The 26,296-nt window shown below is 45.4% G+C and overlaps 1 protein-coding gene across 6 annotated transcripts in view; it reads left to right on the top strand.

The window, feature by feature from the left end:
• Positions 1-26,296, top strand: part of ATP11B (ATPase phospholipid transporting 11B (putative)) — a 113,961-nt gene that overhangs the window by 6,857 nt on the left and 80,808 nt on the right. Inside the window, exon 1 of one of the 6 annotated variants that reach the window (XM_043522902.1) lies at positions 13,894-13,980. The exons of the other annotated variants lie outside the window; for them this stretch is intronic. Coding sequence (XP_043378837.1) covers positions 13,921-13,980 — 60 coding nt within the window. The 5' untranslated portion in view covers positions 13,894-13,920. Of the gene's footprint in view, positions 1-13,893; positions 13,981-26,296 lie in introns of those variants that run through there. 6 annotated transcript variants of the gene reach the window in all.

Raw genomic sequence — 26,296 nt, 5'->3', positions numbered from 1 at the left:
AGGATATAGCCATCATGTTGCCAATTTGGAGTTAACTGTCTAGTTTTGAAAAGAAAACGTTGTTTTAAAAAACAAACAAAAACCTTCCAAAAAAGCAACCAGGAATATTATTTTCCATGATATTTCTTCTTTGTGGTATGCCTGAGATTAACTGGTGCATATCAGGCATTTATAAGGCATGGGATGTCTTATTCAATAATCATTATATTATGCTTGTTTCTATACGGCGAAGTACTACTGTAGTTCGCCTGATCCAGTCTGGATGAACAAGCTGTCATGAAGCTGTGGCTTTGAATATAAAGTTGTAGAAATGTTAATCCATTTATAGCAAGGCTTTCTGTTTTTCAGGGTTTGTTAATTTAGTTTTTCAGGTTTATTTTTCACAATTTTGAGTTTTATGTAGAAGTCCAAAAATTAGGGGGCTTGGGGGCTTTGTCTTTGTGTATAGTGTAATGAGTAATCTCTTTTTCTAATGTTCTCTCATGCACGTTAATGTAGTACTGTTTCAAAGAGCGCTATACTGAAGTGCACAAGGTAGGGTTGCCAACTTTCTAATCACACAAAACTGAACACCCTTACGCCGTCCCTGCCCCTTCTCCGAGGCCCCGTGCCCCACGCACTGCATCCCCCCCTCCCTCTGCTTGCTTGCTGTCCCCCACCCTCACTCACTTTCACCAGTCTGCAGCAGGGGATTGGGGTGCGGGAGGGGGTGAGAGCTCCGGCTGGGGGAGGCGGCGCGGTGCAAGCTCTGGGGACAAGGAGTTTGGGGTGCAGGAGGGCTCTCCAGGCTGGGGCTGAGAGGTTTGGCGTGCAGGAGGGGGTTCAGGGCTGGGGTGAGGGAGGAGGTGTGGGCTCTGGAATGGGGCAGGGATGCAGGAAGGGTGTGGGTGCAGGGAGGTAGTTTGGGTGCAGGAGGGCAGCTCAGGACTAGGGCAGGGGGTTGGGGTGTGGAAGGGGGTTTGGAGTGTGGGCTCTGGATGCAGGTGGTGCTTACCTCAGGTGGATCCTGGTCTGCGAGCCTAAGGCAGGCTCCCTACCTACCCTGGCTCTACATGCTGCCCGCAGACGCCGCCCCTGCAATTCCCATGGGCCGCACTTCCCAGCCAGTGGGAGCTGCAGACCAGTGATTGGGGCGGGGCAGCATGTGGAGCCCCCGTGGGCACCCTTGCGCCTAGGAGCTGGACATGCCAGTCGCTTCTGGGAGCCAGGGTCGGCAGGAAGCCTACCTTAGCCCAGCTGCACCACCGACCGGATTTTTAGCACTGACCGGAGTCACCAGGGTCCCTTTTTGACCGGGCATTCCGGTTAAAAATTGGACACCTGGCAAACCTACTAGGGAGCCTTCAGTGCTTACCAGCAGTTTCTACATGGACAAATTAATGCACAACACATCAGTGTGTTGTAGAAATCACACCCCCATAATCCACATTGCTGCTCTATGTGGAGACAAACCTTTAGATCAGTTGTTTTCAACCTTTTTTCATTTACGGACCACTAAAAAATTTCAGATGGAGGGGCAGACCCCTTTGGAAATCTTAGACATAGTCTGTGGAACAAAGATTGAAAACCACTGCCTTAGATACAAGTCACTATTTCTGCTGTTTTTCCGGTGTTTGTTGGATAAACACCAATTTAATTTTTGTTAAATCAGGGGTGTTTTATCAGTGTTTATTGGTTTTATAAATAGTTATAAATATTTATAACTGTGTGTGGCCTGATTTGGCCATAATGCTATTTGGGCAGTGTTTATGCATGTTTGTTTTAATAAGTCATTGCAATGTGAGCAGCTGAAAAGAATGGCAAACTTGTGATACTTTCATTAAACTGCCCTGCAAGAAGTCCTTTTGAAAAGCCCTGTCGAGTGAGAAAAGCTCTCTGGATCTCTTTGCTAGTTGCTGTTCTGTGGAGTTCTTGAGCTTCTCATGCTATTATATTCTTCCACTATTCAAATGAATTAAAAAAAAAAAAATCTATCTAGGAGCAGATCCAGGGAAGACGCTGAGAGCTACCTGGACTCTAAATTTTCGCAAGCAATAATCCAAGAGTACCAGCATGCTGCAGTTGGCAAAGTATCTTCTTCCTGTGTCCAGCAAACCTGAATATTATCATGCACTAACAATGCATTTGACACTGTGCAAGACATGAATCAAGACAGTACCTGCCCTAGTGGGCTTACCTAGAAAATGGACAAAATTTATGGAGCAATCCTTAGGAATAAGTCAGTGTTGTGTGTTTTTTAAAATATAATTAAAAATTAATAATTTTCCTTTAGTACTGCCAGACTTAGATATTGTAACACATTCCATACTTTTGAGAATGGGAGTTGCAGGGTGATTGAAGACTCTTTTCATATTGGTAATTGACATTCCTAGCAGGCCAGTCTAAACTATGAGTTTTATATTTTTCTCCTAGCAGACGGACACAAGAAAGGGAAAACCCCTAAACCTTCGTGACATCGTTCCTTGAAAAGGGTGCTGTAATATACGTCTACGCTTTATTTCCTATATCCCTACATGGGGAGGAGATTTTTTTTCCCCTATCACCTGTACTGTTTAGTTATCTAATTTAATTTTAGTAGACTTCTTCATCTAGCATCTCAATTTAGTGATTATTACTTGGTTCTAAATTTTAGTTGCTGCTTAGCAAAGGTTTTCTTGATATATCATTAAATGGGCTTTCATCTAGTACCATACATACATACGAGCAAAGCCTGACTTGCTGGTAGGAGATAGAAGGGGTGGGGGGTGGGGAATCTATGTGTTGGACTCTATTTAGACTTTTTGAGTAGGGTGGAAGGAGTTATGAGGTAATTCACATTTTTTGTACAACTGTAGCAAGTTGAATAGCATTTGGCCATATTGCCTGTTTTGGCACTAAAGGCCTTTCATAGTAGTTTCATTTTGTCACTAAGTAATTTCACTGCTTTTATTTTTTATACATTGTTCTTGTTTTTCTGTATTGTAGTGTAAGTGCTATATTTTGAACTAAAACATTATTACTAAGGATTCTTAATTTCTGAAGTCATCAACAAAATGTCTGATTGCTCAGGTTTCAGAGTGGTAGCCGTGTTAGTCTGTATCAGCAAAAACAAAGATGAGTCCTTGTGGCACTTTAGAGACTAACACATTTATTTGGGCATAAGCGGCTTCTTTGCATTGCCTGAGCAATGCAAAAGTGGAAGAATCTTGCCACCCCTGCTTAGCTGAGTATTCCCTTGGCTCAGCTTCACCAATTCATAGCTGGTGTATGATCCCTCACAGATTATAGTGTTGTAATTTAGAGCAGCTTCTCGGCTCCTCTAACTTGTGTTGGGACACAGGCAGCATGAGAATCAGGGGGCTATAACCAATGCGAACAGTTTCCCTCATGGATCTCCACACAGGAGAGAATCTGGCCCTGTGTCTTTGAATGGGTACTGTCACCCAGTATTTGAATTCTGTCACCCAGTGACTATGTTGTCTTTTAATCATGTTACAAAAGTTGAACTTGCTGAGTATTTTCTCCTCCTAATTTCTGTTTTATTGTCTGTTTTAACTACTGGCCAGGGTTTTTTTCAGTACAGAGTGTTCCAGAAGCATGTAGCAATGGTCCTATATTCAACCAGCTGTCTGCTCCACAGAGAAACATCAGTTGCCTGCCTCATATATGACTTGTATCCCATTTCATAAAACTCTAAATTTTAAATTGACTTGCAGAGCAGTGTGATTTTTTTGATGAGATTATTGTTAAAGAAGAGTTTCAAAACTGAGATTGGCGATTCTGGATAGGGTTTGGCATTTTAATTTTATGCTTTGGGTTTGTTTTTTTCCCACTTTTATCTTGTCTCGTCTTTTGCTCTAGTCATGAGCCTCTTCTAAACATCAATCTCTAATTGTGTCAAACTTTTTTGATTTTGATTTTTGTGACTTAAATGATGGATACTTAAATCAGTGACTAGTAGACTGTGACCATTACATAGATTGCGTGGCTCTATGCGCAAGACTCCTGCATTAACCCAATCCTATCAACTAGGTGTCCACTCTAAGTTTATATTATAATGTTGTTGGCTAAAGTATTCACCAAAAATGTTACTCTGATAAAAATGAAGAATTTCTTGTACATTCTGGCCTATGTACAATATACCAGTAAAAATAAGTTACAGTAAATGTTTGTTCTACTATGTAAATTTGCTTACAAGGGAGGAGCTAGTTTTCAGTTTTGTAGAGCTTGAATAATTTAAGGTAGTGCCAGTACATGATTTTAAATCAGATTTGCAACTAACTTCCAGAACTTGGAGAAGCTTGTTATTGTTGCAACTGCAGTTTCCAGTAAGTTTTAATTTTAAAACTTAGCTTTAATAGATTATTTAAGAGTACCCAGCCTGGGGCAGGGGAAAAGCACCCTCTTAATAACAGTCAAAATATTTGAACCACAGATCAGTTTAATAGGTTTCTGTTATAACGTATTTCTAGTGATTAATCGTATGGGGTAGTGCCAGAAGGCCTCAATCTGGATCAGGGTTCCAGTGTCCTAGGTGAGTACAATCATGTAGAAACACATAGGCAGCATCAGACATGTTAGACACTTCATAGTCAAGTTACAGGACAATGTGTTTGTCACAAGCAGCTTAGTCTAAACAGATTACTTGTAGATGAGAGATGCAATATAATAAAAACCAAGTTAATTTGTTAAACTTATCAGCTTTTTCTTTTGTTTTTGAGGATCTCTTTGGTGAAACATTGTTTTTTTCTTTTTTGAAAGGAGTCCTAGGGATTAGAGGCTTCATGGAAGAATGATTTTTAAGGTGGGACTTGAAGGAGAAGGTGGAGACACAATGCACTGGCCTATTTTGCCTGGATGACAGGCTTTAAATAAAAGCTAAATTCTTGAGGGTCCCTGAAAAAAGAGTGGTTGAAGTCCCTACACCTAATCATGTGAGGTTCGAACAAAAAATCCATTATACACTTCGAAAGTAAAAAATTAAGACTGCACTAAAAAAAAACATAGAAAGCAGAAAAATAATTAAAGGATCACTGTTAAGGTGGGCAGTCCTAAAGTATAATCTTCCTTTAAAATAGCATGCTTTCTTTTGTACTACTGTACCTGGACTATTATATTAGTTCTCAGAATGGAAGGTGTGATGTATGAAAAACGCCATGTACCCAACTAGGTGAGTATATGGTGACAAACTAGGGCACTGGAGTTTACTGTTCTATAAAATCACTGGAAGATAAAAAGAAGTATACATATAGTATACTCTAGCATATACAAACAAATACCTACTATACTTGGTCAGTCCATTTTTTGTTCTAGTGTGCAGGTAGGGTATTTATCCTGTGGTTAGAAAGCCTAGATAGTGTTTTTTGGATGAAGATAAAAGTATATTTAAAGTCCAGGTCTAGCAATGAACCCTTTTCTTTTTTATATGGATTGACACAATGAATCCTAACTGACACTTAGAACAAATATGTTAAGACAAAACTTTGTTTTACTAGGCTGTTATATATTCCTTAAGTATCTTTAAATACAAGGCCAAGGGAATATCTTTCAAAAATGTAAAGGTATGATCCAAATCATGCAAAACATGTATTAGCTTAATAATTCAATGTTACTGCAGTCTGGATTACAATTTAATTGTTTTTATTTGAAATTACAGGCAGGTGTTTTTTGTGTTGTTATTTTCCCCCTATCATTTAGTCGAATATGCTTGCAACTTAAATTCTTGTTTCATTTTCCAGCGGAGCTGGGAGGAAGATGCAGAATATGAAATAATTCCTTCGTTATTTTAATTAAATTGAAAGAATCCTGACTTGCAGCAGTCAATAGTGAATTTGTGTCTGGTTTCTCTTAACTCTGCTGTTGTGTCCTGTGTAGTTTTGACACCGTTTAACTAATTCTGTAGGAACCTGGCATGGATATCAATGCCTTGAAAAGGCACACAAAATCCTTTAGTTGCTTGCATGAAGACTTGAGAGCCAGCAGATAAGAGCAGTAAGAGTTGATCTGACAAAGCATTTCTGGAAATACAAGGTCATTTCTGCTAGCAAAGTACAGGTGACAGATTTGCAACTAGGCTACATTGTTTTATGTAAATTCTTCTTTTCTTACCTCTCTTCCATTGAAAGGATTTTAGGAAAAAACTGAAACTGTAGTGAGAATGAATAATAGGAATAACAGCAACAGTATCGTTTTTTAAAAAAAGTCTAAACTTATCTGGCCTCCAAAATTGAACAGGATTATTTTTTGTTTTTTCTTTAGGATCAGCTAGGAGGAATTTTCCTGTAAATGAAGTAAGAAAACCAGTGGTTTAGGGACATTGAGAGGGGGTATACCTTCAGCATGTTACATATTTCTCTTCTGAAATGTTTTGTTTTTTATGAAGAAAATGGGAAAAGATGTTTGTTCCTATACTACCAGGAAGCTTAAAATATTTTTAAAATTATTCTTATTAGGTAGCGTCTAACCCTCGGAGAACAGCGCTCCATCTGATATTAGTGCATTGTATATTGAAGACTAAAATTAGTATTGCCTTTTGTCTATGCAACATCTGAACTTCAATGTAATAATAGACCAAGGGTGGCCAACCTGAGCCTGAGAAGGAGCCAGAGTTTAACAATGTACATTGCCAAAGAGTCACAGTAATATGTCAGCAGCCCCGCATCAGCTCCCCCCTGCTCCCAGCGCCTCCCGCTCACCAGCAGCCCTGCCAATCAGCGCCTCCCCGCACCTCCCGATCAGCTGTTTTGTGGCGTGCGGGAGGTTTGGAGGAGGAGGGGGAGGAGCGAGGGAATAGCAGGCTCAGGGGAAGGGGTGGAGTGGGGGCAGAGCCAGGGGTTGAGCAGTGAGCACCCCCCATCACATTGGAAAGTTGGCGCCTGTAGCTCCAGCCCCGGTGTCGGTGCCTATACAAGGAGCCGCATATTAACTTCTGAAGAGCCGCATGTGGCTCCGGGGCCACAGGTTGGTCGCCCCTGTAATAGACAATTGCTGAGTAACTTTCATATCATAGAGCTGGAATTTAATTTTGGGGGTTTTTTGCAAATAAGTCTTCAGTTTATTATTGTCTGAGGCATGTTCCTCCCTCTTTTTATGCATGTATAACTTTATTCTGGTGGTTAATTAGCATTGAGTTTAAGCTTTCTACCCAGAACTGTTAATTTCTCAGGATATTTAAATATCAACTTGGAAAAAAAGAGTAGTCACAAAATGCCAAGGAAAGTTAAGGTTTAGCAAGCCTTCAGGAGGAAATTGTTCACGGACATGTCTGAAAGTAGCACATTGTACTGATATTTAAATAATCAGGGTTGAAATGCTGAATTAAAAACTGAGACAAAAGTGGCATGTTGATAAAAGAACAGAATAGGCTCTGACCTAAATGTTAGGTGACAATGCATCCTTTATCAAGGTATATTAAAAGGAAGAACTAGGCAGTTTGAACTACTGACTAAATTATTTTCCTTTGAAATTTGTTGAGCAATAACCATAAGTGCAGTTGCCGCTCTAATTTGGCCTAAATCTGAAAGCTCTTCATTTCTTGTGACTGGGTCTAGGAATTTTAATCAGGGTAAAATCTTCAGCTCTCCCTTTCTGTGAATGAGGGAAAATCTGAATAGATTTTGGGGGAGAGCAGGAACTGCTTTACTTATTTCCAAACTAAACATATTAGTCTAAATTATCTACTAAATTAAGACAAAATATTGGAAATGAGAACTATAGAATGTTTTTGGTGAGCCATTCATAAGTGTTTGAATGATCCATAGGGACATATAGTAATAAGCTTGTTGAGTAACACTGGGCTGCACATTTAGAGGATTTGTCTGGGATGTCATTCAGAAGTGAATAGGGCAAAGTTGTTCTTTAGTTGGTGTAATCAACATTACAAGTAAATACTGTGACAAAGCTGTCCTTGCCTCCATGGGTCCCGTGTTTCCTGGCAGATTTCGCTATCCTCAGAGGCTCACTGTGACCCTCCATGTAACCCTTCTCTCTCTAGAAACAAGGGTCACAGTCTACTCAGCCATTTTCATCATAAGCCAGCGAGGGCGGTGAGGGGAAGTTATCCTTCCTTGCACAGTCTCTGTTGTCTCCCAGTCTCAGGGATTAATCAGGGGGCAAAGCGGGGCGGGGGGAACCCGGGCCCACCCTCTACTCCGGGCTCCAGCCCAGGGACCCTAATAGCATCAGCTATGGTAGCTGACCTTTTAGAAACATGACATGTACAGTTCACTGGGCTACTTCCCCCACAGCAGCCCTCACTTCCTCAAGCTCCACTTCACCCTTACCTCAGGGCCTCCTTCCTTGTGCCTGATATGGTTTGTACTACTCAGTCTCTCCAACAGCACAACTTCCTCCCACAGCTCCTGACATGCACGCCCACCTGACTACCTGGGAGGCTTTTAACTAGTTTCAGCCAGCCCCTGATTGGCTGCAGGTGTCCCAATCAACCTAGGCTTCTCCCTGCCTTCTGGAAAGTTTTTAATTGGCCCCAGGTGTCTTAATTGACCTGGAGCTGCTGCCATTTCACTTATCCTGGTACCAGGGATTTGTTTAGCCTGGAGCTAATATATCTGTCTTCCACTACTTTTCTATAGCCATCTGGCCGCGTCACAATACATATATTCTCTTTCTACCCCCCACCCTCCCACCCCGGTCAACACCATAGAGTTAGGCAACTTGGGACGCCAGGCAGTATGCTCGTGACAGACAGTCAGCGTTGCCATGGTGGCATTCAGCCCTGTGCCATATGCAGAACTGGAAAGGTTGGAGGGATAAGAACCACCTGGTGACCCTTGCATTCTTTTCCTTATTCTGCTGCATCCACTGGAGGGGTGCATAGTCCATCACAAGAGTAAATCGCTGGCCTAAGAGGTAATAATGCAGTGTCTCCATAGCCCATTTGACAGCAAGGCATTCTCTCTCAACTACTGCGTATTTCTGTTCTCTTGGGAGAAGCTTTCTGCTTAGGTAGAGAGGATCGGGTGTTCCTCTTCTCCCACCATTTGCGACAGAACTGCCCCCAACCACACCTTGGAAGCGTCTGTAAAATAAATTCCCTGTTAAAGTCCGGGGCTATGAGTATGGGGACGTTACAGAGGGCCGTCCGAAGGTCTGTGAATGCCCCCTCTGCTGCGTCGGTCCACTTTACCACGTCTGGACCTCAGGCCTTCGCCAGGTCCGTTAGGGGACTTGCCCTAGTGGCGAAGTGGGGAATAAAAAGTTGGTAGTAGCCTACCACGCCTAGGAATGCACGGACCTGCTTCTTTCGGGTTGGCCGGGGCCAGTTTTGAATTGCCTCTAGCTTATTCGTTTGGGGCTTCACTATGCCCGTTCCCACAATATATCCCAGGTACCTAGCCTCTGCTAGCCCTATGGCGCATTTAGCGGGATTAACAGTGAGGCCAGCCCACTTTAAGGTGCGCAGTACTGCCTCAACTTTCTCCAAGTGGGTTCCCCAGTCTGGCGTATGACTGATGACATTATCTAGGTATGCAGCTGCATAACTAGTATGGGGGCACAGCAGCTTATCCGTGAGGCACTGGAATGTGGCTGGGGCCCCATCTAGCCTAAAAGGGAGGACAGTGTACTGGAATAGCCCATCCGGGGTGGAGAATGCTGTCTTTTCTTTAGCTTCTTTGGTCAGAGGAATCTTCTTTTATATCCAGTATAGTCAAGAATCGGGCACTACCCAGTCGGTCACCCAGTTCGTCGATGCGTGGTATGGGGTATGCGTCAAACTGGGATATTTCATTCAGTCGGCGAAAGTCATTACAGAATCTCATGGTATTGTCATGTTTAGGCACTAGAACAATTGGACTGGACCACTGACTGTAAGATTCTTCAATAACCCCTCATTCTAACATTTTCTTTACTTCGGCCTTGATTTCTTCTCTTTTGGCTGCTGGGTTTCGGGAGTGTGTCAATGTTACGTTGGCTCCAGGGGTCGTGCGGATATGGTGATAGGTCTCAGTCGTCCGCCCTGGTTTTGTAGAGAACACATCTCGGTTGTGATTAATCATGTCGGCTGCCTCGATCTTTTGGATCGGCGTCAAGTCGGATGATATCCTCACTTGCTCGTGTAAGTTATCCACCTGGGGAAGGGTCTCCTGTATGACTAAGCATGCCTCTTGATCGTGCCAAGGTTTTAGAAGATTGATGTGGTAAATTTGCTCTGATTTCCGGCGGCCTGGCTGCAGCACCTTATGGTTCACCTCTCCCACGGCTTCGATTACTTCGTAGGGTCCCTGCTACTGCGCCAACAGTTTACTTTCTGCTGTGGGCACCAGTACAATCACCCCATCCCCTGGTTGGAACCGTCGACGCTTTGCTTGGTGGTTATAATGGGTTCTTTGGGTCTCCTGTGCTCTCTCCAAGTGTTCCCATACAATGGGCGTAACTTGGGCTATCCGATCTCTCATCTGCAGTACATGCTCAACTGTGTTACTTCTGGGATTTGGCTCCTCTTCCCAGGCTTCTCTGGCTATATCCAATATGCCCCGAGGATGGCGCCCATATAGTAGTTCGAATGGAGAGAAACCCGTAGAGACTTGCGGAACTTCCCGGATGGCGAACACGAGGTAAGGCAATAGGGTATCCCAATCTTTCCCATCCCGTCTCACCACTTTCCTAATCATGGCCTTGAGGGTCCCATTGAATCTTTCCACAAGGCCATCTGTTTGCGGGTGGTATACAGAGGTCCATAGGGCTTGTACATGGAGCAATGAATAGAGATCTTTCATCAACTTGGACTCAAAAGGTGTCCCTTGGTCAATATCTCCTTGGGTAGCCCAACCCAGGCAAAGATCTGTACTAGCTCCTTAGTTATTGTCTTGGAAGCTGTGTTGCGCAGGGGAGCAGCTTCCGGATACCGGGTTGCATAGACCAGTACAACAAGCACATGTTGGTGGCCCCAAGCTGTCATCTCTAGGGGCCCTACCAGATCCATGGCTATCCATTCGAAAGGAACCTCTGTTATTGGAAGAGGTATCAAAGGAGCCTGCAAGTGTGGACCAGGGCTATGTAACTGACACTCCGGACAAGAGGTGCAGTATCGCCGGACATCTTCATGTACTCCTGGCCAGAAGAACCTCTGCAGGATCCGTGCCTGGGTTTTCTCTACCTCTATGTGTCCTCCAAACAGGTGACTGTGGGGGAGACTCAATATGGCTTTTTGATGTTTTCGTGGCACCAGAAGTTGTTGTATCTCTTGCTCCTGCATTTGCACCACATGGTACAGGAGATATTTCTTCACTATAAAGTAAGGTCTGGGACTCCGGACCTTCCCATCCACGGGTATCTGATGGATCTCTGCCACCTCTTTCCTGGCGTTATCATATCTGGGGTCCTCTGCCTGGTCCCGCCCAAAAGTCTCTCTCCCAGGACTAACCTGTCCAAGCTCCTAGGGGCCGGCTTCTGCTTCTTCCAATGGCTCGTCGCCATCATGGCTGGGGGCAGCCTCTGACTCACCTTCTGTGGTGTAAGTTTCTCTGTTGGCTCCTCGTGTCCATCTGCCTACTGGGGAGGTCTTCTGGCCCTGGGTCAGGATCCAGGTTCCCAAGGCCTTCGCGGCCTTCCTCTCTTTTTTTGTCTTCTGGGTCTTCCGGGGGGCTGAGAACAGATCCTGAGAAATCTCAGCGAACATCGGGGGGTTGACATTCCCCCAGTGACGAGTTGCTGTCCTCAGGGTCCCTACCTCCCTCCAGCCTCTCCGGGGGGAGTAAATTATCAAACTTTGGATAGTTCCTCGCAATGACTACAGGATATGGGAGTTTAGGAACTACGCCCACAGTCACCTCAATGGGGTTTCCCTGAACCTCTGTCTCCACTGGGATGGTGGGGTAGTGGCTCACGGCCCCATGCACTCACATCACTGCTACGCGTTTGGCTTGTAGCAGCTGACTGCTTTTTACCAGCTTACCCAATATGAGGGTGATAGCACTCCCAGAGTCCACAAGCACTGTAGTCTCTGCTCCATTTATCCTCACGGGCCTGGTGTAATTATGCGGGGCTAATGCGACCCCCGCGAGGTGGGTAAGGGAGCATGGTACCTCCCAATCCCCCAAGTTACTTTGCATAGGCTCCTTGGTGCTGGGACACTGTGCTGCTATGTGTCCCCGCTCCCCACATGCATAACATCTATAATTGCTTTTAATCACTCCCCTATCCTGGGGGTTAAGGGGTTTAGTCCCGGGGTTCCCCCCACTCAGGCCAATCCCTTCCTTCTGGGGTCCCTGCTGGTTTTCAGCTCCCCCCCCTCGCCCCCGCCCTTCTTCCACCTAGGACTCCCCGGGGCTTTGGCTGCCCAACCTTCCAGGGTTGGGGTTGGGTGCTTGCTTCGAAAGGGGCCTTCCTTGGGTAGTCAGGTCAGTTCCCTGGCTGTCATCTGTCTTTCTACCAGCGTGATTATCTCGTCGTCCGTGGATGGAGCGTTCTGGCCTACCCATTTGCGGAGATCTGGCGGCAGTCCCCGCATGTAATGGTCTATGACCAGGGTCTCCAAAATCTCCTCCAGCCTGCACACCTCAGGCTGTAACCACTTCCGCGCGATGTGTATGAGGTCGAATAGCTGGGACCTTGGGGGTTTGTTCTCCTGGTATTTTCACTCATGGAACCTCTGGGTCCTTACCGCTGCCATTACCCTTGATCGTGCTAGGATCTCTGCCTTCAGACGGGTCTAGTCAGTGGCATCCGTGGCAGGCAAGTCAAAGTAGGCCTTCTGGGCCTCTCCGCACAAAAAAGGGGCAAGAATGCTGGCCCACTGCTGCTGGGGCCACACCTCACGCTGAGCAGTCCTTTCGAATGAGAGGAGATATGCCTCTACGTCATCTCCTGACGTCATCTTTGGCAGACAACCAGTGGCCCTCAGGGTTCGCGTCCCGTTGGATCCCTGGGTCTGGGTGGTGAGGATCTTCAGCTGGTCCACCGCCTCTCTCAAGACGGCACGATCTTGGGTCCCCTGGCTCATCAATAATTGATTGGTTTCCTGCTGTAGCCTCATAGACTCCTGTTGTGCCATTGCCTGAACACGGGTGGCCTCCTGCTGGGCTGCCATGGCTTGTACCAGAGCTCTGACCACCACCTTCTCCATTGTGGTACAAAGCAAACAAACCAAAACAAAAAAAAAAAATCCAAAACCCCAGTGCACCTTTTTCTTTTTAAAAAACCACTTTCTTCCACCACGCTGTGAACAAAATCCCACCCCTCACACCAGTTGTGACAAAGCTCTGTCCTTGCCTCCGTGGGTCCCGTGTTTCCTGGCAGATTTCGCTGTCCTCAGAGGCTCACTGTGACCCTCCACGTAACCCTTCTCTCTCTAGAAACAAGGGTCACAGTCTACTCAGCCATTTTCATCATAAGCCAGCGAGGGCGGTGAGGGGAAGTTATCCTTCCTTGCACAGTCTCTGTTGTCTCCCAGTCTCAGGGATTAATCAGGGGGCAAAGCGGGGCGGGGGGAACCCGGGCCCACCCTCTACTCCGGGCTCCAGCCCAGGGACCCTAATAGCATCAGCTATGGTAGCTGACCTTTTAGAAACATGACATGTACAGTTCACTGGGCTACTTCCCCCACAGCAGCCCTCACTTCCTCAAGCTCCACTTCACCCTTACCTCAGGGCCTCCTTTCTTGTGCCTGATATGGTGTGTACTACTCAGTCTCTCCAACAGCACAACTTCCTCCCACAGCTCCTGACATGCACGCCCACCTGACTGACTGGGAGGCTTTTAACTAGTTTCAGCCAGCCCCTGATTGGCTGCAGGTGTCCCAATCAACCTAGGCTTCTCCCTGCCTTCTGGAAAGTTCTTAATTGGCCCCAGGTGTCTTAATTGACCTGGAGCTGCTGCCATTTCACTTATCCTGGTACCAGGGATTTGTTTAGCCTGGAGCTAATATATCTATTTCCACTACTTTCCTATAGCCATCTGGCCGCTTCACAATACATACATGAAATGAATGGAAGTGCATCCCCCTTTGTGGTTGTGCATCTGTCATGGTATAGACCCAGCAAGGTAAATGAATTTTTGCATTATGAAATTGATCTCTGCAAGTGAAAAAGAGTTTGAAATTTCATTCTAATTTTAAATTAGAAGAAAGCTCATGGTATGGCACAAATTTGGATTGTCCTTTGTCCCTGTAGAAATTTTTCTCTGACTTTCAACACACAGGATGATGATAGCTGCCTGATAGTTGTGGGAGGAGTACACAATTGTATTTTTCAAGACAATATAATTACTCCAAATGTAGGAAAGATAGGTGTTGAAAGAAATGGATTTTTTATTACTGAGAAGAAAAGAAGGCATATTCTTTCATATGCTTAGAAACCATGCAAGTCTTTCACCATATATAACATGAGAGATACTACAAGAAGGATGTGAAAAAGTTGGAAAACGTCCAGCAGAAGGCAACAAAAATGATTAGGGGACTGGAACACTTCACTTATGAGGAGAGGCTGAGGGAACTGGGATTGTTTAGTCTGCGGAAGAGAAGAATGAGGGGGGATTTGATAGCTGCTTTCAACTACCTGAACAGGGGTTCCAAAGAGGATGGATTTAGACTGTTCTCAGTGGTAGCAGATGACAGAACGAGGAGTAATGGTCTCAAGTTGCAGTGAGGGAGGGTTAGGTTGGATATTAGGAAAAGCTTTTTCACTAGGAGGGTGGTGAAACACTGGAATGCGTTACCTGGGGAGGTGGTGGAATCTCCTTCCTCAGAAGTTTTTAAGGTCAGGCTTGACAAAGCCCTGGCTGGGATGATTTAGTTGGGGATCGGTCCTGCTTTGAGCAGGGGGTTGGACTGGATGACCTCCTGAGGTCCCTTCCAACCCTGATAGTCTATGATTCTATGAGCACAAGGAAATATTAGAATAATAATACTTAACATTCAAAGTGCTTTATGTATATTGGGTAATATTTTCCAAAGTGGCTATTCGAATACCAAATTTTGTGTGCCTAACTTGAGGCATGTTAAATGTGTTTGATTTTCAAGAAGTGCTGAACAGCCACCTTCTGAAAATAAGATACCTTTCAGGTGGTCCAAGGTGAGCATCCAGAAATTGCTAGTCACTTTTGAAGATCTTGGCCATTCTCTAGTTATCACACTCTTCTGGGAAGGAAGTTGTTATGCTGTAGGTGGGGAAACTGAGGTTAAATTATTTGCTCGAGGGCACAAAGGCAACTGAAGATAGCACTGGGATAAATAATACCTAATTCTTCAAGACATCTTGAATCCCATGCTTAAACCACTAGACCGCAGTTGCCTATCGGAGTAAGACTAAATATTGCATTCTGGAACCTGTGAACTCTGTTCAGTTTCACCCCGTTGTTAGAGCTGAGGATATCTCAGTTGTAAGCCCTGCCTGCTAGTCTGCCATCTCTGATGGTAACCAGTTTGTTCAGCATATCTTGGACTCTTGTTAAAAGCCCTGTTGAAAGACAAGCTCCATACTTAGCACTCCTCTTTGGTGTGCTCCTACTAGACCTTATTTTGTTGCCGGAGTCATATTTTCTTCCCTGTGTGAAATAGGACAAGATCATATGTTGGAGGACATTGAATGAAGTTGCAACTGTGGTGGTACCCATAAAATAAGCTTTTTTTTAAAAAAACAAACATACATAGTTTAAATTTTTAATTTTAGAATTACTTTTGCATGAACCGTCATTGACAGTTCCACAATTTTTTGTTTTGTCCAAAGCTTTATTGGAAAATTGACAGGAACTTGTGTAAGGATCCATAGTTCCACATAAATGCCAAAATCCCTTCCCCAGAATACTAAAGAATTAGAGCAAATGTACTGATTTGTGATAAGACTTGAATAGATCTATTATTTACTGATTAAAATTTAATGTTCTACATTAAATGAATGACCTTTGTAAGCAGTCATTTAATTCTTTATTATCTTCTTTGCTATAAATTCTCATTTGACTTTAATTTAATGTTAACAAAACATAGTTTAGAAGAATTCTCAAATCTGTATTTTAGTTATGTATCCTGAATTCAAGCAGTTAATGAGAAGTGTAGTATGGATAATTGGTTAATTTAAATTACATGTGTGTTTGTGTTATACTGTACCTATTTAATGTTCTTCTAGAGAACTTATAGTTTTGGGTGGGGGAGAGATAGAGAAAGGTATCAGATTTCTGTTGGAAAAAAGTTTGTAAGAGAAAATAGCTAAATTGTCTGTGTATGCTGCCATATTGATTAAGGTAAAAACTTTTTTTACTACTGCTGCAGAGGAGTTTAAATGACTTAATGCTCTATAGAGTTTTAGGAATACAGTTTTGTTTTATTTTAAATTATGACTTTTTATGCATACTTTACAATCAGTCCTGGTTACCAAGAGGTCTGTGTAAACAGAAGCAGTCTCCCTGCTAAGATTGCTTTTTTGTTGTTGTTTTTGTTTTTAGTGATGTCAGAAATCCATTGTTTGACATCAAAATTATTTCCATGGCAAAGCTGCCAGAGTAAAGTGCAGCATCATTGAATGACCCTGAGGAAAGAAGGGTGGATCCAGAAGAAGGCTTACAGGGGTAATTTAGACAGGCAGTGGAGTTCTGCTTAAATTGGAATTCATCCAGGTCATTTTGGTTAACAGCCTTACTCTTCTTTTAAAAAAATTAAAAAAAAAAAAAAAAGTCTACTAAACATCATCATAGATAGCAGTACGGTTTCCCAAACAGCATGCTGAGTTATTGTTCTCTTTTTCAGAATAGAGTACTGCCTACTGAATTTTCAGCCTCACTTCTTGGAACACCTGTGTTTCCCACCAAAATGTCATCTGATCTTATGAGATACAATGTGAATTGGTTACAAAATGTGGTAAACAGCAATGATAGAGATGAGGAGGAAGAGGAAATTGCAGAAATAGTACAAGATTGCTGCTGTGGATCTTTAGAACAGGAAGGAATACAGCAGTAGTTCTTTAAAAGAACAGGAACAAATTTGAATGGAAACACATAAGCCTGAGGGTACCTGGGGTTCTTCACTCTTTTTCTGAAACAATGAGGAGTCCTTGTGGCACCTCAGAGACTAACAAATGTATTTGAGCATAAGCTTTCGTGAGCTGTAACCCACTTCATCAGTTGCATGGAGTGAAAAATTCTATGCATGGAGCCACTGAGTCGCTACAAAAAATAATTTTTCCTCTGTTGATACTCACACCTTCTTGTCAACTGTTGGGAGTCGGCCAAATCCACCATGATTGAATTGGCTTCGTTAGCACCCCCCCCCCCCCTTTGTAAACCAACTCCCATCTTTTCATGTGCTATATATTTATATCTGCCTACTGTATTTTCCACTCCATGCATCTGATAAAGTGGGTTACAGCCCACGAAAGCTTATGCCCAAATAAATTTTAGTCTCTGAGGTGCCACAAGGACTCATAGTTATTTTTGCTGATACAGACTAACACAGCTACCCCTCTGAAACTCTTTTTCTAGTTGACGCTGTGCTTAAAATTGCTGCAAGAAAGGTTTTTCCTTCCTCTACAGTAATCTTTAATCTGACAAATTTTGTTTGGTTTTAGTACACCAATATGCCTAGAACAATTATTAGCTGGCTATGTGAGTACAAATCTGTATAGACTGAGTATATGTGAGCAGGTCCTTTTCTGATATAGGAAAACTAGTCGTCTAAATAAAACAGTTTTCAGAAGATGGCTTTTCTTACTCAGTTTTTTTTTTTATTATTTTTAAAAAATCTGAATAGGTTCAGCAATCTATAGGCAGATCAGTGGACTGTTTCTCAGAGGGCAAGAGTTCAGATCCCATGCATCTTGGGTCAGAATTCCTCCCCTCCCTAGGGAAGTGACCTCTTGCAATGGTCTCAAGTTTATTCTCTTTTTGTTAATACATAGTGGTGTTGAAGGGCTCCTGAAGGAGCTCTCTTTCCTCAGTTAGTGTTGCTGTTGTGCATGTCTTCTGAGTAAAGGAAAAGTTTCCAGATGAGACTTTGCCCTCTTCTTTTTTCGCCCCATCCACTTACACGTGAAATTCTGAAATTGCCTTGTTTCTTTTCCATAACAAATTAGAGAGTCTCACACCTTTCTTACAGGAGTTTGAATGATCATCAGTAGGAGAATTACTGATGGAAGGTGGGAGATAATATAAGGTGCGTGTAACAGGGCACAGGTTGGCCCCTCTACCTTCTGCCACTTCTGCAACCACAAACCGGCTGGAGACCTCTGCTTTGATGCAGTCACCTGTTCTCTTTATTTACAGTGCAAGTTCCCACCACCTTGTAGCCACAGACAGCATCAGGTTTACAGCCTCAGGGACTGCTAGCTTCTGCAGCCAGCCAGGGAGAGTGGCTTCTAACTCCCTTTCCTGTCCCCTGGTTTCCTTCCTGACAGCCTTTATGTAGCCCATGGCTAAGGAGGCCGGCAGCTGTTCCCCAATTGCCACTTAGGCCTGGACTCAGCCAGCTCCAATTCCCCTTTCCTGATTGGAGCTGGCATGACAGAGGGCTGGCTCAGTGTTTCTTAGCCAGCACCCTGTCACACGCCTCTCCCCTTATGAACTGCCACGTTCATCTTTCGTCGGCCTTTCTGCCCCCCTTCCGGTGGGGTTCATCTGTGGAAATCGCTTCCCCTCTTTCGGGTGATCATCTGTGTCATCTCCCGGGGGGTTCCTTCATCCCCCACCCGCAAAAAGTACACTGGTTGGGGGGTGGATGTCCCCATAACTCTGCTGCCACCCACAGGTCCTCACACCAGTCGCACCCCTGCAGGCATCCCTTCTCCCTTATCCCCTTTTCATCTGGTAGGCCAATCCTGACCTCCTGCTGGACACCCTGGGCCTCAGGTTCTCCCAAACCACCAAGCGGGGTCCCTGTCTCTTCTCCTGGGAGCTGCGTTGCAGGGAGCTCCCGTTGCCCCTTTTTTCCCCTCTAAGGGGCTTTGGCTGGCCATCTCCCCAGTACCTCCTTCCCCTCTGTCTAGCCTATCCGGGCTCTGGTGTCTAGAGTTCTCATGTTCATTACCCTGAGAACCTTGCTCCTCTTCCTTCCCGGGGCTTCTCAGTTTATGGGTCCCCGCCCCCTTCCTTGGGGAACCTTTCTTTTTCCCTCCCAGGGGAGGGCTCCAGTCCATACCTACCACAATGGGGTAGGGTAACCCCCTACTACTCTGACCCGCTTCCATGTAAAGCTGCCCCGCACTTCTAGGGGCACCTGGGCCACCAGGCAGTATCTCCTGTCCCTGTGGAAACATTCCAGGGCCATCTGTGCACCTGGAATTATCCAGTGCGGTTTTATCAGCCCCCTCTGGACGAGCAAACAGGCTGAAGCTGTATCCACCAGCCCCCTGTGTGGTTTCCTCCCCACCCTCCCCGGGAAGGTGGACAGCCTCTGTCCCCTTGTCCATCCTCCAGTATTGGTCCAGCCACAAAATTCGGCCCACCTATATTCCATATCTGGGCATTCCCCCTTTTTGTGTCCTGGTTGCTTGCACAGCCAGCAAACAATCATGCTGGCTCTACTGGGAGCTCCTCGGGGTTCCTCCTTCCTCTCGGGGCCTTTCAGCTTCTTCTCCAACTCTCTGTCTTTATAGGGTCGGCCCTCCCTTCGGGAAACGTCTGCCTCTGTGTAGTCCTCAGTCAGCTTGACTGCTGCATTGACCGTACTTGGCTGATGTCATCGGACTCGGATATTCTCGGGGAGGCCCTGTAGCAATTGTTCTAGGATGAGGGCATCCATTATCTTCCCCACCGTTTGCGCCTTGGGCCTCAGCCAGCGGGTGGCCCAGTCCATCAGTCTCTGGGCTAATGCCTAGGCCACACAGCCCCCGTCCATTGGGCAGACCTGAACGTTTGGTGGTATTTTTCCGCCGACAGGCCCACCCAGTCTAGGATGGCCATTCTCACCATCTCATAATTCCAGGCCAGTTCCTTACTCAAGGCCATGTAGGCTGCTTGAGCTTCTCCCGCCTGGTAGGGAGCCAGCCATAGGCCCAGGTTGCCCTATCCCATCTGGTGCCCGTGGCTATCTGATTGAATGTACTCAGGAGGGCATCCGGGTCATCTGCCAGGCCTATTTTATAGAGTCCTAAGCCTGGTGGCTGGGTGCCATCCCCTGCTGCGGGACTCACCATTTGTTGCGGGAGTTGCTGCCGCATGCTGGCCTGCTCTCTTATAAAGTCCTGTAGGCTTTTCTGCTGTTCTGCCTGCCAGGTTACCAAGGCCTGTCTTTCGGCCTAGTGGGACTGCTGGAAGCCTTCCAGGGCCTTCTGCATCTGCTCCTGCTGTTTGACGAGCCATTGCAAGGTCTCCTCCATCTCTGGGCTGCCAACCACATCCATTGGCTCAGGATCCCGCACAAGCCCCCAGAGGTGGTCTCCTCTATCTTCTGCCACTTCTGCGCCCACAAACCAGTCGGAGACCTCTGCTTTGGTGCAATCACCTGTGCTTTTTATTTACAGTACAAGTTCCCACCACCTTGTAGCTACAGACAGTGTCAGGCTTGCAGCCACCAGGGGAGAGTGGCCTTTAACTCCCTGGCTCCTCCCTTTCCTCTCCCCGGCTTCCTTCCTGCCAGCCTTTATGTAGCTCCTGGCTAAGCAGGCCAGCAGCTGTTCCCCGCTTGCCACTTAGGTCTGGGCTCACTCAGCCAGCTCCAATTCCCCTTTCCTGGTTGGAGCTGGCATGACAGAGGGCTGGCTCAGGGTTTCCTAGCCAGTACTCTGTCATAGTGCATAATATTTGTACATCACATGATGGCAGATAGTATGCAAATGATAAATTTACTGTTCAACAGCAGATCAGTAAATATTCCTTTGTGTATTCTATTATAAAGTTCGAAACATGGCTGCTGGTGTGTTGTACGCTGGCAAAGAGTTTCATATTTCATCAATCTTAGTTGAGAGGATCATGACAGATTTTTTGTTTCAGGGCTTGTGCTGCTGTTTCAGTTGGCAGTGTTGTAAAATGTATGTGTTGGTTTAACTGATAAGTGTTGCAATTTGTTAAACTTAATGCTTCTTTAAATAATGGTAGATGGTAAGGATAAAAAGTGTGATAGCTTAGCAGTGGATAACATCCACCTTCCCAAAAAACTTTGGCTGTTGAGCTAGCATGATTTTAATTCAGTTGGTTTTTTTTCTTGGCTTGCATTTTGGGGGGATCAGTTGCACAGTTCTGTTGTAGGTGGCTCTTCCTCCCTTTTCTCTTTCGGGTTAACATACATGTATCCCCAATAGTACTTCCTCAGCAGTAGTGTGAAACTTGCATGAGGCAAGTGGGGGAGAATCCAAGTCGGGGGTCAAGTTCTCAGATCTGTTCCTGACTGTTACTGAGTATTCTGACTTTGGCTAAGCTACTTAAAATTTCCCACCATGATTTTTAAATTCAGTGGATGATTGTGGGCTCAGCTTCTGCCTGATTTAAACAGCACAGTTAAAATCCCACTCTTCAGGTGTCAGCTGCTTGCTGAGTAGAATGTTTCGCCTCACCACTACTTGGCTTTTGACAAATAGACTGACTGATGGTCTGGAAGGGGGACTTGAGATCCTTTAACTCCTTTCTCTTTGGCAGAAGTGGATAGATACAGTGAGGAATCTCTTTTTTAACCACTGTCAGCCCCCAGTATCCTCTCATTGGTGGTGGTGGGGAGAGGAAGGCTCTTGGGTTTTTCAAAGAGTAAGCTGCTTGAGTCCTAAAATAACAACTGCTAGAGTAACACCTCTTTCGTTCTTTCTTTCATTCTTATAAAGCTGTCTCTCCTACCGTAGCAGTGCTAGGAAAGAGAGGGAGGTGAATAGTGGCTCCTCAGCGAGAAGGCAGAGAGCAGCTTGGGAACAATAGTACTTTGGGCTTAATGCTTTACAAAGATAAATAGGCTTCATAATGTCCGTTTTTAGCGATGGTGAAATAGAGGCACCAGAGATCTTGTGACTTGTCTAAATCAGTGTTTTTAAAACTTTTTTTCTGGCGACCTAGTTGAAGAAAATTGTTGATGCCCATGACCCAGTGGAGCTGGGGAGGACGGGTTTGGGGTGTGGGAGGGGTCAGGGCTGGGCCAGAGGGTTAGGGTGCGTGGTTGAGGGCTGCAGGGTGGGGCTGGGAATGAGGAGTTCAGGGTGTGGAAGGGGGCTCTGGCCTGGGGCAGGGGGTCAGGGCTCTGGGCTGGGGGTACAGGTTCTGGGACGGGGCTGGGGATGAGGGGATTGGGGTACAGAAAGGGACTCTGGATTTGGTGGGGGCTCAGGGCTGGGGCAGGGGATTGGGGTCTAGGCTTACCTCAGGCAGCTCCTGGGCAGCGGTGCAGCCGGGGTGCAGAGGCAGGCTTCCCGCCTGTCCTTGGACTATGCTGCGTCCTAGAAGTGGCCAGCAGCAGGTCCAGCTCTTCGGCGGAGGTACTCAAGCGGCTCTGTGTGGCTCTCGCCCTCAGGCACCAGCCCCTCAGCTCCCATTGGCCAGGAACCGGCCAATGGGAGTGCAGAGCCAGTGGTCGGGTCAGCGTCCGGAGCCTCGTGGCCCCCGCACCTAGACCTGCTGCTGGCTGCTTACGGGGCGCAGCACAGTGTTGGAACAGGTAGGGACTAGCCTGCCTTAGCCGGGCCGCACCGCCGATGGGATTTTTAATAGCCCCCGGATGGTGGTGCTGACTAGAGCCGCCGTGACCCAGTGCCTTACATTCCACGACCCACAGTTTGAAAACCACTGGTCTAAATCAGGAAGGGTGAGATCTTGTATCCTGTTGGTCCCAAGAAGACATGCACTCCTCTAAAGTGAAACTAGGGCCTGGTCTACACTTAAAAATTAGATTGACCTGGCCATGTCACGGGGGATGTGAAAAATGTTGCACTATATTTAGGTCCACCTAACCCCCACTATAGATGCAGTTAGATTGATGGAAGAATTATTCTGTTGACCTAGTTATCACGTCTCAAGAGAGGTGGATTAACTACACTGAACTAGAGAAAAAAACACTTCTGTAGATATAGGAAGCATTTGTGTTGCTAGAGCGCTTGTAGTGTAGACATAGCCCTAGGAGTGCAGTAACTGGCTGGAGAAAATAGCTTTGAAGTGTGTGAACTAGTGGGGGAGTATGTGTGAGATGGGATGGAGAAAAGAAACAGGACCCTACTTCTTATTTTGGAGGGAATCATATTTTTGGCATCCTGTAGAATAGGGAGAGGAAAGATAAGATCGGGGTGGAAGGAGAAACGCTAGTAACCTCTTTCATTTAAAAACAAAAACTCTCTTCTCTTTCTGTCTCCATTTCTGTTGAAATATGGTTGATAGCCACCTTTGTGAAGGGCTCTGAGAGCCTCAAAGAAAGGTCCTATTTGAGTCCAGGTATTACTCTTATTTCTTATAAATTTATTGTGCTGTGACCTTTTGTACTGCTATAGAAGTATTAATATGCATAAACACATGACCCAGCTGACAGATGAGAAATTTTGTGGGATTTTCATGCTTGGTTAACTTTTTAAATATGCAGAATGGTACACAGAAACTTTGAATTCCTGATCCTACATTCACTTTTAAATCCCTATGCAAAACATTTTCAATTGAAAATCATACTTCAGTCCATTTTAAACACAAATCTTTTTGACTGTATGACTTAAAGAACTTAAGGGAAGAAACAACCACCAGCAAATGGAACACTACTACATATATACTGCCTTTATTATGGATTGAAGGCATTTGCTTCATAGTTAAGGTTGCAGCTGGGCTTCTATACAAGCTCACTACCCATTCTAAAATCTACAAAAAAACAAACCCTATATTGGAAGGCTGGATGTAGGACTTGGCTGAATTGTTCCTGGAAAAAAGTAAATGACTCAGACAAAGGTTTCCTCAGCTATACCACCCTAAAAATAGAGCTGTAAAACAGTTCAGAGAGGGTTTTTTTCTGCTACTTTGAAGTGAAAACAAAGGAGAGATGAAATCCACTTTATTGGACTCTTCTAACAGTTATAGTGCTTAGGACCTAAATTTAATGGATTTTTAAAGTCAAATTACTGAAGTTAACATTTTCTTTGGTAATGACACTAGGGAGTCTGAACTTAGATTTGCAAGAGTGCTTTGATATCATATACTAAGTTTACAATTTTTTAAAATGAATCTAGTTGTTCTTGTAGAAAGACACCTCGGAAATGTTTCATGAACGCCAGACAGGCTTATCAATAGGAGACATGAAATTTCCCCGCCCCCCAAGGTGCACATGGGAAACTGATATGTTTCTTAAGGCTTAGTGGGGCCTCCTCAGGAGGCCTAATAGAAGGGGGATTATGCTTCCCTTATCTCTTCCCCAAAGAATCCAGTTCTCATCCAGTCCCGTCTTCCTGAGGCTCTCCTGGGATTTATAATGATGGGTACCCTGCTCATGCATAACTTAGGAGATCTGCAGATGGCTGAGAAGAGGGGATAATATCCTTAATGGTGTTCTTCCCTTCCTGTGGACCTTCTGAGGTCTGCAGGTGGGGACGAGTCCCAGCAAGCATTAAGAGGCTCACTGGGAGCCACCTCCAAGTCTTTGGCTCACTGGAGCCTGCCACATCCACCTGAGCTTGTGGGGGGGTTACCCTGACCCCTTATGAACCTAATGCTGAGAGGGAGTGCTGGTCCCCAGTGGGCCCAATGATACTTATCAAGTGCTTCTTCCTCTTTCCCCTCCTCCAACCCTCCACAAACCTTAGCAGGCTTATTATTTCTTAGTGAGCCTGTTTAGGGTTGCTGGGGTGGCGGTTGTTACGGAGTTGAAGAGCCTCTAATGGTCATGGGGAAGTTGGGCACAGGGGAGGGAGTCTTCACTCCTTGGCGATTCCTACATTGGGCCATAGTACAGTAAGGATATGGCGGGGGGGGGAGAGAGTTCACTCTTCGTGACCTCCTCAGTGTGGACTGAGACGTAGCAAGAGAAGTAGTGAGATTTTTTTCACCACCACCCTTTCCCAGTTACATTTTCTCCCCTTCCTTTATACATCAGAAGTCAACAGGAGAGGAGCCCTTAGCACCTAGTCTCTGCAGTCTCTTGAGGATCTGCAGAGTTTGGCAAGATGGGCCGTTTTGAGGACCTTAAGTAGCCTACAGTTTCAGGGCTCCCCTACACAGGGCTATGGGTGAGTACTTTGGTTATCCGGAGGCATAGTGACTAGTTGATTAAGGCCCTAATCCTAGAATGACTTCTGCACAGCCACAGGGATCCACTTGCACAGAGTTCATTGCAGGATAATGGCCAAAGGGTTTATACAGTTTTTTGTTCTGTTTTTGTAAACTTTAACATTCTTGACAGGTAATATTCAGTTAAACCACTGAGTCTGCACCTTAACCTTAATGAAGCTTTTGTGTGATGAATTTTATATATTATCATTTGTTGTGTTAAAAAGGTTACATTTTCTTCATGGGTTAGCTTTTGTTTCACAGTGCTTATTAGAGTCTTGGCAAGTGTTGCTAAAGAAGAAACTTTAGTTTCTAAACTTCAAGATCTACAAAACCACAGCTGAATAGTTTGGTGAAAGCAATATACAGTTCCCTTTTGTGGAGGTGTTTAAAATTATGTAACACAGTAGTAAACTAAAAGTAATAACCAGATACCATTCCTGTTTGTTTTAAAAATTGTATGTCTTTGGCTCCTCCTTCAGAGATGAATGTTAATGGTTACTTATGTTTTGCTGTGTTGTTTAATGACAATATTATTTATTCTGTTTATTTCTATGTCTTTCTGAGAATTTTCTGTATTACTTAGTTGAATTCAAGTTCCGTACATGGAAGAAAAAAAATCAGTGACCTGTATTCCAGAGGCAAATGATACATCGTCTACTCCTGGGTGAATTCTGTGCCATTACGTGCACACAGAATTCATATCCCCTGCGGATTTTTTTTGCATCCCCACAGAAAAATTACTTTCTGATGGGGAAGCAAAAGGAAGCCACAAGAGCGGTCACACGCCCCTCCCCAACAGTGTGGGCATGTTGTTTTGGGCACCTGGAGCAGCCACTGGGGAGGTAAATCACTGTAGGGGGGAGGGAGGGGCTAGGGACACCCAGGCCAGTGGCTTCTACCCTGCACTGGGCTCAGCTGCTAACCCCGGCAGGACTAGGGATTTGCTGTTCCCCTGCAAGGAATGGCCAGGTCCAATTCACCCCCAGAAACCTGCCCCAGCTGCAGGAAGCTCCACGCCCTCGCTTCCTGCCCCCATCACTCCTCAGCCACTTGGGGAGGGGGTCACTGTATGGGGAGCCGCTCCCTTGACAGCCTAACCCCTGTGCATCCCCTGCCATACCCAGACCCCACCGTCGAGCCTCACCCCCTGCATCTGGAACCCTCCTGCACTCAGACCCTCAGCGAGCCCCTTCCCCCTGCATCCAGACCCCCCACCCCTGCACCC

This window comes from Chelonia mydas, chromosome 9, assembly GCF_015237465.2.
Source record: "Chelonia mydas isolate rCheMyd1 chromosome 9, rCheMyd1.pri.v2, whole genome shotgun sequence".
Classification (NCBI taxonomy): domain Eukaryota; kingdom Metazoa; phylum Chordata; order Testudines; family Cheloniidae; genus Chelonia; species Chelonia mydas.
This window is presented reverse-complemented; position numbering and strand designations above follow the sequence as displayed.